Source organism: Erithacus rubecula, assembly GCF_903797595.1.
Source record: "Erithacus rubecula genome assembly, chromosome: 1".
NCBI classification, from domain to species: Eukaryota; Metazoa; Chordata; class Aves; order Passeriformes; family Muscicapidae; genus Erithacus; species Erithacus rubecula.
In genome coordinates this window covers 78596814-78611855 of record NC_136658.1, presented here as the reverse complement: position 1 = coordinate 78611855, position 15042 = coordinate 78596814, and the positions used below count along the sequence as shown (strand labels likewise).

At 44.9% G+C, this 15042-nt stretch overlaps 2 protein-coding genes across 3 annotated transcripts in view; both read right to left on the bottom strand.

The window, feature by feature from the left end:
* The window catches only part of DHRSX (dehydrogenase/reductase X-linked), a 159488-nt gene extending 145986 nt beyond the window's left edge, over positions 1-13502 (bottom strand). Inside the window, exon 1 of the mRNA XM_079307837.1 lies at positions 13169-13502. Within this exon, the coding sequence (XP_079163963.1) occupies positions 13169-13481 (313 nt within the window). The 5' untranslated portion in view covers positions 13482-13502. The remainder of the gene's footprint in view (positions 1-13168) is intronic.
* On the bottom strand, positions 2280-12653 carry ZBED1 (zinc finger BED-type containing 1). 2 transcript variants are annotated; one of them, XM_079307810.1, is made up of 2 exons: positions 12504-12653; positions 2280-5812 (listed from the first exon to the last, which is right to left on the bottom strand). In XM_079307810.1, exon 2 carries the CDS (start codon positions 5759-5761, stop codon positions 3674-3676), a length of 2088 nt encoding a protein of 695 aa, XP_079163936.1. In that variant the 5' UTR covers positions 5762-5812; positions 12504-12653; the 3' UTR covers positions 2280-3673. The 2 variants fall into 2 exon arrangements, with proteins under 2 accessions (XP_079163936.1, XP_079163937.1); XM_079307811.1 differs by lacking the exon at positions 12504-12653 and adding an exon at positions 11097-11142.
* Positions 13503-15042: the final 1540 nt, after the last annotated feature.

The window sequence follows — 15042 nt, the reverse complement described above, 5'->3', positions numbered from 1 at the left end:
GAAGTAATACAAATAACCAATTTGTGTTTCTTTTGCTTTCAATACTTGTGCCTGCTTACAAATCCTCCTGTAAAGCTAACTGGACACCATGACACTGGTTAAAGAAAATGCTTGAAATTAAACTAACAGACTGCTGCAAGAGAAACTTAAAACAGTACACCCTATCTATAAATAATACAGAACTTTATTGCCCTCCTTTAAACCAAAGCACTTCAGACATTGTGTGCTGGAAAAATTCACCTTTTTGACTTCAGTATGATTCAGGCTTTTTTCTTTGTCTTCACATAATCCCTGATGGCAGGTGAAATTCGTGCAAGAGTCGGTCAGAAACACAAAACACCCGTTAGTTACATTGTTATCCCAAGAAACCTCACCCAGCCGACTGAGTTTTAATTCTGAATTGGCAATACCTAGTTGGTGACAAGGGCAATTCTTCTTTTGTCAAAGAGCACGTACTGTGAGAGCCTGTTCAAAAATTCACTTTTTCACCATGAAAGTACTCAAAAGCTGAAGTGTGTTCCTCTATTGCCCCTCCAAAAAGATGTCAGCCGTACTGAAAGGAAACTGTTAGGCTGTGGATTCAAAGTAGCTGTCAAGAAACACAAATACAAAGTTGACTTAATAGTGTTGTTAGGAAATGTGTTCTGGGCCCACCCTTGGCAGTAACACCAGGGTTAACTCAAGTTGTAGCAATATTTAAAACAGCTCTGCAATTTTCCTTCTCCACCCAACTAAACAACAGAAAATCTTGTCAATAAATGAAAAACACCACACATATTTAAGTGAGAGAAAGCATCTAAACTTCCAACATTTTTCATCCTCGTTTTTTTAATCCAAAAGATTTGTACATCATTTTTAAAAAATAACTTACAGGGTCAAAAGGAAAATAAATGCATAGCTTTAAATCCTTAGAATACAACCTCCCTCTGCTGCGGAAGAGTTCATAGTCATAAAGTGCTGCAGATTTGACCACACATCAGACAAATAATCTAGTAACTAACTTATTTTTCTGGTTTATTTAACAATATTCCAGGCTTAGAACATTAAATAAAAAAAAATTCACAGACAATGGGTAAGACTAACAATGATTTTGCTTGGGTTTTTTTCTTTTTTCTTCTCCTTTTTTTAAAAGAATGCTGAGACACATCAATTGAACCAACTACAATTTTATTTTGGATACCAAAAAATAAAAAGAAGCTGGAAGGAAGAGAGTAGTGCATTGCACTGATCTCAGTAAAACTGCTTATAAATGTCACTGTTTATGTTCAGCCCTAGAAGGATGAAGATGGATACAAGGCTGCCAACAGGGGAAGGCCAAGTAGGGACCAAGGGTGCTCTGGGCTTTTGCCTGTGAGGGCACAGCTTTAAACTGCACTCATGTAAGACAAGATCCACACACCTCACACCAGCATTTGTGCAGCTCCTGGAGGGAAGGCTTGCAGTGGTGGTAACAGCTGCTGCAAGTGACGACCATAAAAACCAAGAGCTCTTCCTGGCAGACTGCTGGGATGTCACAAGAGCTCAGGTACCTTGGTCCTTCCATAATTTGATTTTGTTGCCCTCACAGATAGCCTATATACTTGTGGGATTTTAGGCCAAGCCTGTATTTTGCACCTTGGGCAAACATATACACCTCTTCAGTGGACATGGAGAGTAGCAACATTCAACAGGATACACAGTTCATGTACTTTGTACAAGTGCAATTCAGTTTTCAGGAGGCTGGAAAGTGAAACCCCAGGCTTACTAACAGCCAAACACAGGCCACAGAACCTGCTAACTGCATTTTTCCCAGGCTTAAACATTTTCGTTTATGTAGTTGCAATTACTTCTCTGTTCCTTCAGCCTACCCTCTGTCCTTTCTTCTCCCTCACCCATCCCTTCCCACCACCTACAAAGAACACAGAGGCCTCCAAAAACTATTAAACCAAACCATAAACAAGCAGTTTGGCAATAGATTAAATTCCATTGCCCTTCTCGTATTGGTATGTTCCTACTGTCTGTGCCCTTTTTACAGCCCAATGTCCATGGGTGCCATCATGATGAAAAACCCAACTTTCTTCCTCCAGAACAGTAACAGACAGATATTGCTCAACACAGTTGTAGACTAACACCGAGGTGCGGGTTGAGACACCAGTAACAGAAATAAAACCCCAAGCAAACCATGATTGTAACTGGAAAATGCCAGGAGTATTCCATTGCACCTCACAAAATAAAGCTGGTGCATCCTACTTTGTGTCTAGTGTGAATTCTGATCATGCTTATGGCCTGCAGTATTTCACAAGAGATGGGGGGGGTCTCAGGTTGGTTTCCTTTCTTTTCTTTTGTTTGTCAAGTTCTCAAAAGGGTTTAAAACACTTATGCTTGGAGACACAAAGGGAGTAGCTACAATACACAACTAATCAGAAACAGTACTCAAGCATTAGACTGGACAAGACTGAAGTCCACTCTACAAACTGAATCAAAAAGAGAAGGTGAAAAAAGTTTTTAAGTGCTAGCATAACAAAAACAATGTTAAAGATTCACTAAATACATGTGAAGAAATAGAGGGGTCCCCTTCTTTTAAATATATTTACATAATATTAAAGCTTTTTATTTTGCTTTTCTTGCCAACATTTTCTAGCTACCCTGGGCAAAGTCCCCATTGAATGAAGAGGTTAAGGATTTTATAACACAGACAAACCATTAGACCCGTGGCCTGTAGACGTCTCCCTGCCCTCTCCTTCCCTCTCTCCCTTACCAAAGGGCTGATGCTGTGCCTGCTACACACCATGTGGCACCAGCCATGGCATTGGCACAAGGCAAAGGTAACACAACACTGCCTCCACCCCACACTTGGTTCCCACTTAGCAAAAGCACAAGAGACTACAATCAGGTCTTGCTTAGACACAAAGCAAAACAGACAAAAAAACAATTTTGCCATTTAGCTGCAGTTAAATGGTAAAACTGACTAATGTGGACACAGCAATACCAGTTTAAGTGTTTATAGCACTTACACTGCACTGGAAAGGAAAATAAATTATCCTGGTATAAATGCATCCACACTACAGCCTATGCCAGCACAGTATCAGTTAAAATAATAACACATCAGTCCCCTAACCAACAGAATTATAACAGCTGAACTTTTCTAGCATAGACCAGACCTAAGACATGAGGTAGTGAAAATCAGGCTCAAGATCTTTTTTCATTCCATAGCAATAATATATTCTAAAAATATTCACTGCTCAGATCTATGGATTTTAAAAATGTTTTAAAATCCGAAATTTAAAGCTAGCATCCTGAGTCACACAGGATTTACAAATGGAGGCATAAATTTTAAAAACTTCCTCGAGATCCTAACTCAGGAAAATAATTTTATGATAGAAAGCACATAAGCATGTGTTTGTCTCCCACTGAAATAAGTGGAAAGGAAGCACATGGATAAGTGCTTTCTGAAATCTGGGCCACAGTCAGAAACCACGGTCTTTGTAGAATTTATTTCCTCATTCATTTCAGTGCTGTTTGATCATAAGTCATTCATGTTTTAAGACAGTGGGAAAAACACAGACAATGGAAGCTAAATCAAGTTTGTTACAACTGTTCAATATTTACAGCATTCATAGCATAAAACAGAAGAATTTTTGGTAACTTAAGACAAATACCTCTTTTTGTCATTAAATGTACCGCAGCAGTCCTGTTAAACAAACCCACTGTCTCGAATATTAAAGAAATTGTTGTTTATGTTTACCGAGTCATTTAAATTAAAAATCTGTTCCTGTTCCAAACCCCACTCTCCTTCATCTTCGTCCTCCGGCTCTGCCTCAGACCCATTGCGACTGTTTTCATACAAAAAAATCTGCTCATCCACGTGAGCCGGGGCTAACCGGTTTCTCTTTGCACTCACAACATTAGCAGAAGAGCCAAAGAGGCGTTCAGGGAAGACCCTTGTGGCCAGAATACACCAGTATTTTTGAAGAACCTTTGGTAAAACTGGAAACAGCGCTAGTCTGTCAGACCACCACTTCAAGGGGTCTTCATTCAAACCGAGGACCTTTTGTGACTTGAAGTTGCTCAACTCCTCAACGATTTGAGCATGCCACTCCTCCTGGTCTTCCACGCCTCCTGTCTGGCAAAAGATCTCTGCAAGCATGTTGTTTATGACACTGGTAGGAGGAGGAGTAGAGGAGATGATGATTTTTTTCATAGGGGGCTCTTCTGAAACAGCAAAGAATTTCTCCTCAGTTCTAAAGCTATTTTCTTTTACTTTCTCCAGCAGGCTTTTTGCTTCTTCCACTACTCTGTTTTCTACTTGCTGCCTCTCAAAGGCTGAAAGAAAAGGCAATTTCTTGTAGCGGGGATCCAAGAAAGTTGCAACATTGAGAAACATGTCTATCTCAGGTGTGTGCTGGTAGGTGGTTGACAACTCTTTAGCAATCACCTCCTTTGCCATGCTGATTTCTTTCAAATCATTCTCTTTGATGTTCAGAGTAGTATTCAGAAGCATGTGGAGAAGTGGCTTCACCATACTTATCGTCGGGTACTTTGAAGCAGACATCATCTCTGCAACCTGCTTGAAAGGCTGGAGCAGCTCCACCAGCCCTTCGATTGTATTCCACTCACTGGATTCCAGCATGAGGTGGTGGTTGTTGCTGTCCTCCACCAGAACAGCCGCAATGACAAACTGCTGCTCCTTGAGGCGCTGCAGCATGGCGAGCGTGCTTCCCCACCAGGAAACACGGTCGCTCACCAGCATGCAGTGGAGAATGTTCTGCTGCTTCTGCTTTTCGCTCAGCATGTACATCGCGACCGTAGACTGCTGAAAATACTCCACCAGCTTTCGGCACCTGGCAAGAAGGTTGCAGAGTTTGGGGAGCTGAAAAGCTTGTTGTATTCCTGCGTTAAAAGTGTGCCCCAAACAAGGCATCTGCACGGGAATATCTAAGAGAGAGCAAGCTTTTACAATGTCTTTACTGTAATCTGTTGTAGCACCAAAGACTTTTGTATTGATCCCCCACTCAATGAATGTTTCATAAAGGACTCGTGTAATGGTCTCTGCAGTGTTATCCTCTGGTACTTCAAATGTTTTCAAACACCGTGAGTTCACAGCCAGGCAGTTGCCAGGACTGCTGCTGAGAAAGTGAACTGCCACAGTTACATACGACCTGTTCTGGTTTTCGCTCCTCCACATGTCCGTGGATATACCACACCACAGAACCTCAGTGAGCTCTTTCAGCACAATTTCTCTAATAGCACTGTACTTTTCAGGAATCGCTTTTGTACAGAAGTACTTCCGGCTCGGAAGCTCATACCTGGGGTCCGCTGTTCTCAAGAGGGCCTTGAAGGTAGGTTCATCGACAATGGAGGCTGGATACATGCCCTCGCAAATTAAGCTGATGACTGCAGATGTCAGCTCCTGATGTCTTTTGTTTTCGTAGTTCTGGTAGGTCTTCATGATGAGGCTATCTTGAACAACCTGCTGCGATGACTCCGGCTTGATTTTTGAAAATGCTGTGGCAAAGGCTTCCCTCATTTGCTCGGTGTTGCTTTTCACAAACTCACAGAATTCATCGGGGTGATTTTTCTCAAGGTGGTAGGAAAGGTTGGACGTGTTTCCTGAATAGGCAATCTGTGCCATGCAAATACGGCAGTAGATCTTCTTCCACTGTAATATGCATCCTTCTGCATTGGTATCAAACCCAAAGTACTTCCACACTTTACTCTTTGCTCTCGGGTGAGCCACTAACTTTAGGTCTGATGGGGAACCTTCTAAACTTTTATTCTCCATTGCTTCTTGGCCACCGTCCCACCTTTTGATCCTTCACTCATTAATGAGTACCTGATAAAGGCAGTAAGATAAAGATACAATGAGAAAGCACAAGTTTGACCACACTCAACTATGTGAAATCAGCGTTTCTGTGAATGTATCAAGAAAGCTACTCACTAATTACATTTACAAATTCAAAGATGAAATTTGCAAGAACTGTTACCGACAAGAAACCCACTGGATTGTCAAAAACTAAAAGAGGCTTTAATATGTCCCATTCTGCTGTGAAACTGAGCTAGAAGACCTGAGTAAATCCTTTTTTTCTGGAATTTCATAATTCTGGGTAGAGAAAGCGTAACCACCACCATAAACTTGACAAATTACTGTCACAAAAATTGGTCATCTGCTATAGCGTTTTCCTGCCTCAAGTTAGAACTAGACCAAAATTCTCTTGCCCAAGAATTACTGAACTTTGCTGTTAACATTTATTTCAATTGAAATCTGATACTGAAGGAGCAAAGGTTTTCTTGTTTGTTTATTTTGAAAGAAGTTTTGTAAGCTTGATCTAACTGTTCCAGCTTTTGCTTTAAAAAAAAAAAAAAATAAAAAAAATCTGTGATGCAAATTATGGCAATAAGCTGCTCCTCTCAAATGTAAAGATGTTTTCTGACTGAAATAAAAGGGAAAGGAGCTGTAACCTACATGCAGATCAACAATACATGTCTGACACCTTTCCTGTTCTTCTCTTTCTGAAATCAAAGTCAACTGAAGTACTAGTTCACAGTTGTGGTTCCTGGAATAACAGTACATTATAATTACAGGAAAAGCAGACAGGGAAGCACATGTTATTATCCACATCGGCTGGAAAATAATTTTGCAGCATTTTTTTCAAAAGGCTACAGAAGTTGGGAGGGGATGACACTAGAGATGAGTGTGGTGATAAGGCAAGACTTGGCAATCTGTACTTTGATATCTGCACAGGAAAACGCTTCTTGTGCAGTCACATGCAAGTGCTACTTGAGGCCTACAGTGCCTCTGTCTACAGTGCTGGCAGCTGGCACCCACCAGAGCTGATCTCACTACACCAAAAAGCCAAGTCACAGCACAGCACAACTGCACCCTGACACTTCTCTATTTCTTCCACACCACCGTGACAGCAACAAGCCATTTTCCAGGGCAGCATCGGGAAAGGAGAAGGAACACATTAGATATGGATCCAGCCTTCTTCACAAAAATCCAGAGAAAGAGAACTGGAGAAGAACATAAGGAGCATCAGTCTGAAAACAACAGCACTGCAACTTCTCTGCTCCTCTGGAGCTGCACATCTACCCAAGCCCAGAAATCCCCAGGTGGTAAGACTGGCTGGTTAGGGCAGAAAGACACAGTCTGACTTTTCATTTGGCTACAAGGGAATTATTAAATTTAAAGAAGTATGTGTGAAAGCTTCTCTGGGGTGCTTTCTGCTGTTGGTGAACATTCTCAAGAAAAGATAGTCTTCTCTCTGAACTCCCACTGGCATTTTGCAACATTTCCTGAATGCCTTGAATGGAAAACCAAAAACAGGTTAACCAATACTAAACATACTTATCTACTAAACTAAGCTGTTGGTTTAGAAGCAGAGTAAGATGTAAGGAAAGCATTTTATTTGATTTGTTCTGAAGATTTACTTCTGGGTGTAGACACTTTGCATTTTTTCCTGAGGGAGGGGCAATGTTCTGCCTACTAGCATGCCTTCTACTGTGATTCATTCAGTGTCTTTAAGTTGCCAGGATAAACTATTGATTCAACATGGTAATGCTGCCTAATTCCAAACATGTGCATATCAACAGCACCAAGGTATGCAATCCCACAAAAACGGATGATTTTGAAAGACCAAGTGGTGTAATGTGTAATGAGGTAACCCTGCCATGCCATCAGATATGCACTGACATATCGTATCGATACATATTATCATAGCTTTTAGATTCCTCAGTTTCAATCCATGGCTTGGTGTCTCCAGGAAGCACAGAGGCTCATGACATTTAATTAAATCTTACAGTTTCCTCTGCAGCTACCTAGCAATTCCTGAAAGTAAGGAGGAAGGCACTGTAATAAAAGAGTTGATGCATCTTTAATATTTAAAATTAGTATGACACACCTTGGATCATAAAAAGTTCATCACCAACTGACAAAGTAGAAGTTATTTCAGAGTATGGGAGTGTTACAGACTCACCCCACTTTTCACTGTTATGTATGTCACAGCTTTGCCTTCATTTTGTGATGTATCAGTGTTATGGGTTATGTTTTGACTAGCTCCTCTCCCTACCCCACACCATGGAGCTGCCGGCCCCTCCCCCGGGCTGTTTTATCTAGCCGGGTGTTTTTTCAGCTTTTGGGGCTTTTTGGCTGCTGCTTCTGCTGCTGCTTTTGCTGCTGCTTCGGCTGACCCCCTGCCCCCCTCCCCTCCGCTGCTTCAGCTGCTTTTCCCCCCCCGGCTGCCTAAACTGCCCCTCTCCCTTCCCCCCCCCCCATCCCTAAGATTTGCACCGGCTCCAGAGGAAACGGATCTGAACTTCGGAGACCACCTCTGGAAGTCTGCCAAAGAAGCTCTGCTGCCCTTCCCGGTGAAGATCTGCCGAGTTCATCTCAATCTGGGTCTGTGCTGGGAAGTGTTTCTTTTGTATTTTGTTAATAAAAAGTTTTTTCCACTTTCCCCTGAAGGAAATTCTTTCCGAGCTTGGTGAAGGAAGGAATTGTAAGGGGGGGAGGGGACCCTTTGGAGGTCTTTTTCCTAAAATTTGTCCCAAACTTGGACAATCAGGCACTTGGCAACAGTGACCCAGAGTAGCACTGCCACAGCTAAAGCTCAACAGTGTAACACAGCCTTTAGTAAAAGCTCAAATATAAACTGCTCATCATCCCTGCATCCCATAGAGTGCCATACAGCATAACTGCCATTACGAACACAAACCAAAACCCCACACCTCTCCTTTTACTCCAGGAAGAGGTAAACTTCTCACTTTCAGTGAAACAGTGTTCATAGTCTAGTCCTGGCAAAAACAACAGCAAAGCTGAATTCCCACCCACAGGAGAGCACTGCTGTTTCTTTTCCTTGCCTCCTCCACACAGCTAGCCAACACCACCAGCCAGTATTGGGATCGAGGCTTCTCAAACCCTGCAGAGAGGATCCTCTGCTGGCTTTGCAGTGAACTCTGCTGCCACAGGAGGAGGAAGAGCCCAGACTTTCTGGCCCTAGCACCCCATCCCTGCGGTTCTTGGGGCAGGCTCTGCTGTCTTCTCACAGCTGTCAGACTCCCTCTCATTCTCCTAACACAAACCCATGACTTCCCTCTCCAAGGCAGGCCTTGGGCTGCTGGAGATGACTTGTGTTGTGGAGCCGTGCTACCCTTGCAGGCAGGGCTCGGTATCCCCACTGGCACAGAAAATTGGTTCCAAGCCCGCACAACAGTCACTTGGATTGTGAAACCAAGTGCAGGGATGTGAGGAAACGTGGGGTGTGCAGACACCCTGCAACCTTAACTCTGTCTCCCTGTGCATGCACAACAATGGCACCCTCTGGGTATCCTTGTCCCACAACCTTTGCCTCAGTCAGAAGAGGGGCAGCCATAAAACAAGTGATTCCTCATTCTGAAACTAACTTAGTAACTCTTTTAGGGACATGCGTGGGGAGAGGGCTTAACTGCTCGGTGTAACTGCATTTTTGCCTGCCATCAATCCTTCCTACCTGGTCATTTCTCTACCCACCTCTGGATGATTTACAGCCTGGAGTTCACACAGCTTTGAGCAGGAAATGCTCAGGCTCTCACTATGCTTCAGCCATATAAAGAGCCCTCAAAACATGATTCAAAATTAAGAGATGGATGATCCTAAATCAACATTTCACAATTAACTGTGAAGAAACTTGGTACAAATGAGGATACTGAGTAACTAAAAATTGAGGAAATTTAAAAAAGAAACATGAAATCTCAATCACTTTTAAGAAGAACACAAGTCACCTATAAAGTCTCCCTAACGTAATCCACATAACTTTATCAGATACAGTTTCCTACACATTACAGGTTCCAAATTTAACTACAAAGACTTCAAAACCCAGGATTTAGGTTTCCCCTACCAAATCTCAATGAAATATGTACAGTAGAAGAAAAAATGCAGGAGTAAGATGCCAAATAAACTCCTTGAGAGTTATTTAATTTTTATTTATTTATTTATTTAATTCTATGAACTATTTTTCTTATCAGCAGGATGACTTTTGGTGATCACATTTCCACTGGTAATATCCTGGTGTCACAATTAATATTAGTTTATCTTTTATCAATCCACTGATTAGATTTGTGTTTTTAAAAAGCTGTTTTAATCAAGAACTTCAGTCATGCAGGGCTTCTTTCCTCCTTGCAATTAATTAAGATTAAGCACCATAAAGAAGTCCAAGCAGTAATTTCTAACAAAACTATTAATAGTTTAAACCACTGAACACTAAAACTACATATTACCAGTTATACTGTTTATGCAATTACTACTTGGAGAAATATTTTTAAGTTTAACTTAAGTTTCCTTTTATTTGTGCACTTTCCACTGTTGATTTTAGTTAGTCAAGCAATGCTGACTGCACACCCTCTTTGTAGTCTCAGCTCTAAATTTTCCTTCCCTGAGCTTCAAGATCAGAATTTCAGGTCAATTTCCCTACTCTGTGATGAGGTGGGGAGTATTGACTTGAATAGAGAATGTTACTGTTTTTTTGGTTTGCAACTGAAAACAACTACCAAGTTTTGCACTGAACCTAGATTTCAGAGCTCAAACTCTTTTCCCAAAAAAAGGTCTTGAATTTCATCTATAAAAATCAGATGAACTCCAATAGGATGTGAAAGAACACACGGATCACTTTTAAAAGCATATGTGCCAAGAGAACACTCTAAAAAAACACTCTAAACTTAGGGTAAGAAAAAATAAAAGTGAAACTAGTTTCATTTACTTGGATTAAAAATCCTGAGCATTTCTTCACAGCAAGGATAAGAATGCAAGCTTTCTTAGAAAATTCAGAGGCAGAAGGACTGCACTGAGACCAGATCCTTTCATTCATCCACAGATCTAAAGGACAAGATAGCAGACATCTTTCTTTTAAATCTTCCAAGAGAAATCTACAGCGCTGCTGCAGAGTGGGAATTCTGACATGGAAACTGGGGCCAAGGAAGCCAGGATCAGAGGAATGGCTATCTCTGCTTCTCTGTTCTGTCCTTTGCAGCTCCCCTTTGCCACTCCAAGCCTACCTCAGGAAGGCATCCTGACAGTAAAATACCTGTATTTGTGAGAGTTATGGACACCCCCTCAAAAAGATACAGAAAATTTTAAACATACACACCTTTCTAGCTTACCGTCTGAAAAAGGTACTCGGGGCTTTCTTACAGGAATTGTAGTTTACTGATCCTTGTACTGAGCTTGTTCTAACACTTTTGCTTTTTGTAGCACTGACATCATTATGGAAACGAGGTTCATCTGGGCAAAAAGGTTCCAATTGTTAAAGTGAATCACTTCTTTAAGTAATGGCTGGACACAACAAGTGAAAGCAGGGCAGCAGGTAACCGCCAAGACGGAACTGCGTACAAACAACTAGCTGAGGAGGAAACCACTTGTCCTTGGAAAAAAAACCACCCCAAGTTAGGGCTCAAAGAAAATTTTTCACATCTGTCAAATCTGCCTTGGTCTCACTTAGGCAAGTGACATTTCCTAGCTTGGATCTTCATTGCCTTCCTCTGGCATTTCCAAATTCAACGCATTTTTTTTTTCAATAGCAGCAAAGAGCAGAGTGCAACAAAACACTGGGTCAGATTTTCGTCATGCTGTTTCTCTGTGGTTCGAAAAAAGATTCGGAAAGTGTTACACACCCTAGGCAAAATACCCAAATCTCCTCTGCCAAGAAACACTAATGCTAGAAAAATGCTCAGATGACTTCAAACCATATGCACATCTGCCCTTTTTGTCACCAAGGTCCTCTCGTTTGTTTGAGGATTTCATTGCTGCTTTTTGAGAATGAGAATAAGGAATGGGTAAAAAGTACATAAAACACTACCCAAGGATGCGACTTGTGATAAGATGTAGAAATAAAATAAGCTCCTATTGTGTGGTGTACTTGTTCCATCTCCTTCCCAGTACTTCAGATATTCTTTATACCAATATCCTCATCTGCTTGAATTCCTTACTGAAACACTAGGCCCTCTCAATATTACTTTTCTTACTGTTCCTCTGGTTAAAACTATCGACAGAGGCTCACTTGCTGATAAGGAGAGAAAGTTAAAAGCATGGACTTCAATGCAACTGTACGGTCAGCTCTGATGACAACCTACACACCCATCTGTCTGAACCCATAGTTTGCTCTAAGTTTACAAACTCAAAAACACTTTAGTCTTCAAGAGTAATGGGAGCAGATTGGTTTTTTTCTAATAAAAAAGTTTTCCCTAAGGCAGCTTTTAACACACTGTTGATCCAAATCAGGAAAGTGCAAAAACCTAACTCCTCAAACGAACGACTAACCTGAAGTCCCTTAGAAAAAAACCTACATGTGTCCCTCACTTGTCAGTTTAAAGGCTACCAGCGAGTGTCAGCCGGTTTCACACACTAAGCTTTCGGAGCACAGGTACGTTCCCCACCGGGAGCGGCCGGGCCAGGGAGGCCGCAAGCGGCGGTCCCGGTGGGCTGGGGGCGCAGCGGGCGGCGGCAGCAGCGCCCGGGCCGGGGAGGCTGCCCGCCGCCACCGCCTTCAAGCACCTACCTGGGCTGAGGGAGGGAGCGCCCGCGCGGCTCTGAGCCGAGGTCTCGGGAGACACTGCCAGAGAGCCAAAGAGAGCAAGAGCAGAAGCGGGGAGCCCCGGCCCACGGAGCCCCCACGCCGCTCCCGAGGCCACAAGTCAGGCCGGCGTGCAGCCAGGCGCCCGTCCCGGGCCCGGCCCCCCCGCCCCGCCCAGCGTCCGGGGCGGCCGCGGCCCGGGGGCCGGACGGGGCGGTGGGGCCCGGGCCTGGAGCCGGGAGCGAGGGCGGGGTGCGGCGGGGGCGGGGAGGGCGCCCCGCCAGCCGCAGCCCCCCGGGGCCGCTGCCCTCGGGCGGTCCTGCTCGGCCGGCAGCGGGGAGCAGGGAAGGAGTCCGGCGGGGGCGCCCGCGCCGGGGCCGCCGCGGTGCCTCAGCCCCTTCCCCGCCTCGCGGGATGCGGCACGGCCCGGGCGCCCCACGCTACAGCCAAGGTCGCGGCTGCCTGCTCTGTTCTCCCCTTCCCTGTCCGGCCGCTCCCGGCTGGGCCGCGCGGTCTCGGCCCCGGAACTGCCGCCTGCCCGTGGCGGGTGGGGGGAGGCGCGGCAAACTTTCCCCTCTCCGCGTTTGGGCTGCCGCCCCCCGGCCCGGAGCCGCCCCGCCCCGCCCCGCGGCGCCGGCTGCGGTGCTCACCTGAGGCCGGGGCGCAGCGCGGCTGGAAGCGGCGGCGCAGCTGGTGCAGGATGACGCGGAGGCCGATGCAGTACACCCGGAGCAAGGGCACCAGCGCAGACAATAGCGACATGGCCGCCTCCCGCCCTGCGGCGGCAGCGGGCTCGGAGCGCGGCGGGGAAGGCACTGGGCGAGCGGGCGGCCGGCGCAGTGTTTCCGCCGGGCCGGGCCGGGCCTGGGGGGCGGCGCGGCCCCCACCCACCCACGGAAGGGAAAGCGCCGCCGCTGTCACAGCAGCGCCCGGGCTCGCCGCGGCTCCCGCCCTTCTGGGCATGTGCGGTGGCGGGGGAAGGGAAGGGAAGGGGCGGCGGCGGGCGGACCGGCCTCGGCGGCGGCAGCGGCGGCTCGGCCCCCGCCGGGACACCCGAGCAGCTGGGCAGGGGGAGACGGAGACGGAGAGGGGCGGCAGCAGCAGCAGCGAGCGGGAGGCGGTGGCGGTGTGCCAGCCCGCCCGGCGAGGCCGCCGGCTGGGCGCGGAGACTCGTGCTGCCCGGTCTGTGACAGCCACCGGCAGTCAGTGCAGGCGGATGAGGCACTCGGCGCTGCTCCAGGATGCCGCGGCTGAAAGCGCTCACGGCTTGTCTGACCATCTCCCTTCGCAAGTGAGGGGCTGCTGCGGGCTCGCACGGCGTCGCTGGGTCTGGGCACGGCCCCTCTCACCTCGGGCGTCCCTCGGGCTCACTCCTCTCCAGGTCTCTGTTGCAGGTACCGATTTCTCCAAATGTAGCTCAGTGTACGGAGCCTTTCTACCTCAGGAGCCGGAATTTTACACCTGTCTGACGAATACCGTCTTTACAGTGATAACTGGTGTATCGCATGCTGTGTCTCGTAAGTTGTCAGTTTTCGATCCTCAGCCTTATTTGAGTACTTAGTCTGAGTACTCGGGACAGAAAAGTGGGTCCTATCTACCAGTTCTGGTAGGTGGCTGGTTTCGGCTACAGGAAATAGAGCGCCTAGTCCTGATGCCGTGGTTTTCATTTACAGAACTGGTGGGTTTTCAAAAATGCGGATGAGCAATTGATACAAATCAAAAATCAGCCATTGCACAATAGGAGACGTTGACCCTTATATTCAGTTTCAAATCTTTAGGTAACTTTCTGTCTCTGAGACAGATGGGAAACCGTATAAAGTTCTGGAAGTGCATTTGAAATGTAGTCTCCTAGCCTTTAAGAAAACCCCACTCCGTACTTTCTAAAAAAAAAAAAAAACAATACTTTTTAAGTATCAGATTACATTGCTCAGCAGAACTGACTTAATGTCTTCTATCAGAAAGCATAGTGTGTAGTTGCTCCAGGACAAAACAAACCATTTAATTTTATGGATCTCTGGTGATTATTACTATTTTTTATTATTAACACATAGAATTAGGCAAACATAAATGATCGACATCATTAAGTCACATCAATGAGGCATTCATTCTTAATGTATATTATCTGCAACTATGCATGGAGTACTAGAAAGAGCAGCACATAAAACAGTATGAAAAGAAACACATTTATTAAAGGTGAATTATTCTTTCAGCTTATCTCAGTAAAAATCAAATCTCTACTCTTTTATGTTGCTTTACATCCTTTTCTCAGAACTGCACCATTAATGAAAGCCCTTTCAACATTAAACTGTGAAACTTGCCTACAGTGTATTTACACAATCTGTATATAAATAAACCATACTTTTTCAGGTTTTCTAGTATAATAAAATAAATTGATGCATATTCAAGCTACTACAATAAATACTCCTGTCTTTTTTCAGAGAATGCTATCCAAGGAATTAGACTAAGGGAGGGAAAACTGATTACAGTCTTAACATTACAGTCTTATTGAACCAACTACTTTTTC

Coding starts and splice junctions, on each gene's coding strand:
- ZBED1 (XM_079307810.1), bottom strand. CDS start 5,761: ATGGAGAATAAAAGTTTAGAAGGTTCCCCATCAGACCTAAAGTTAGTG.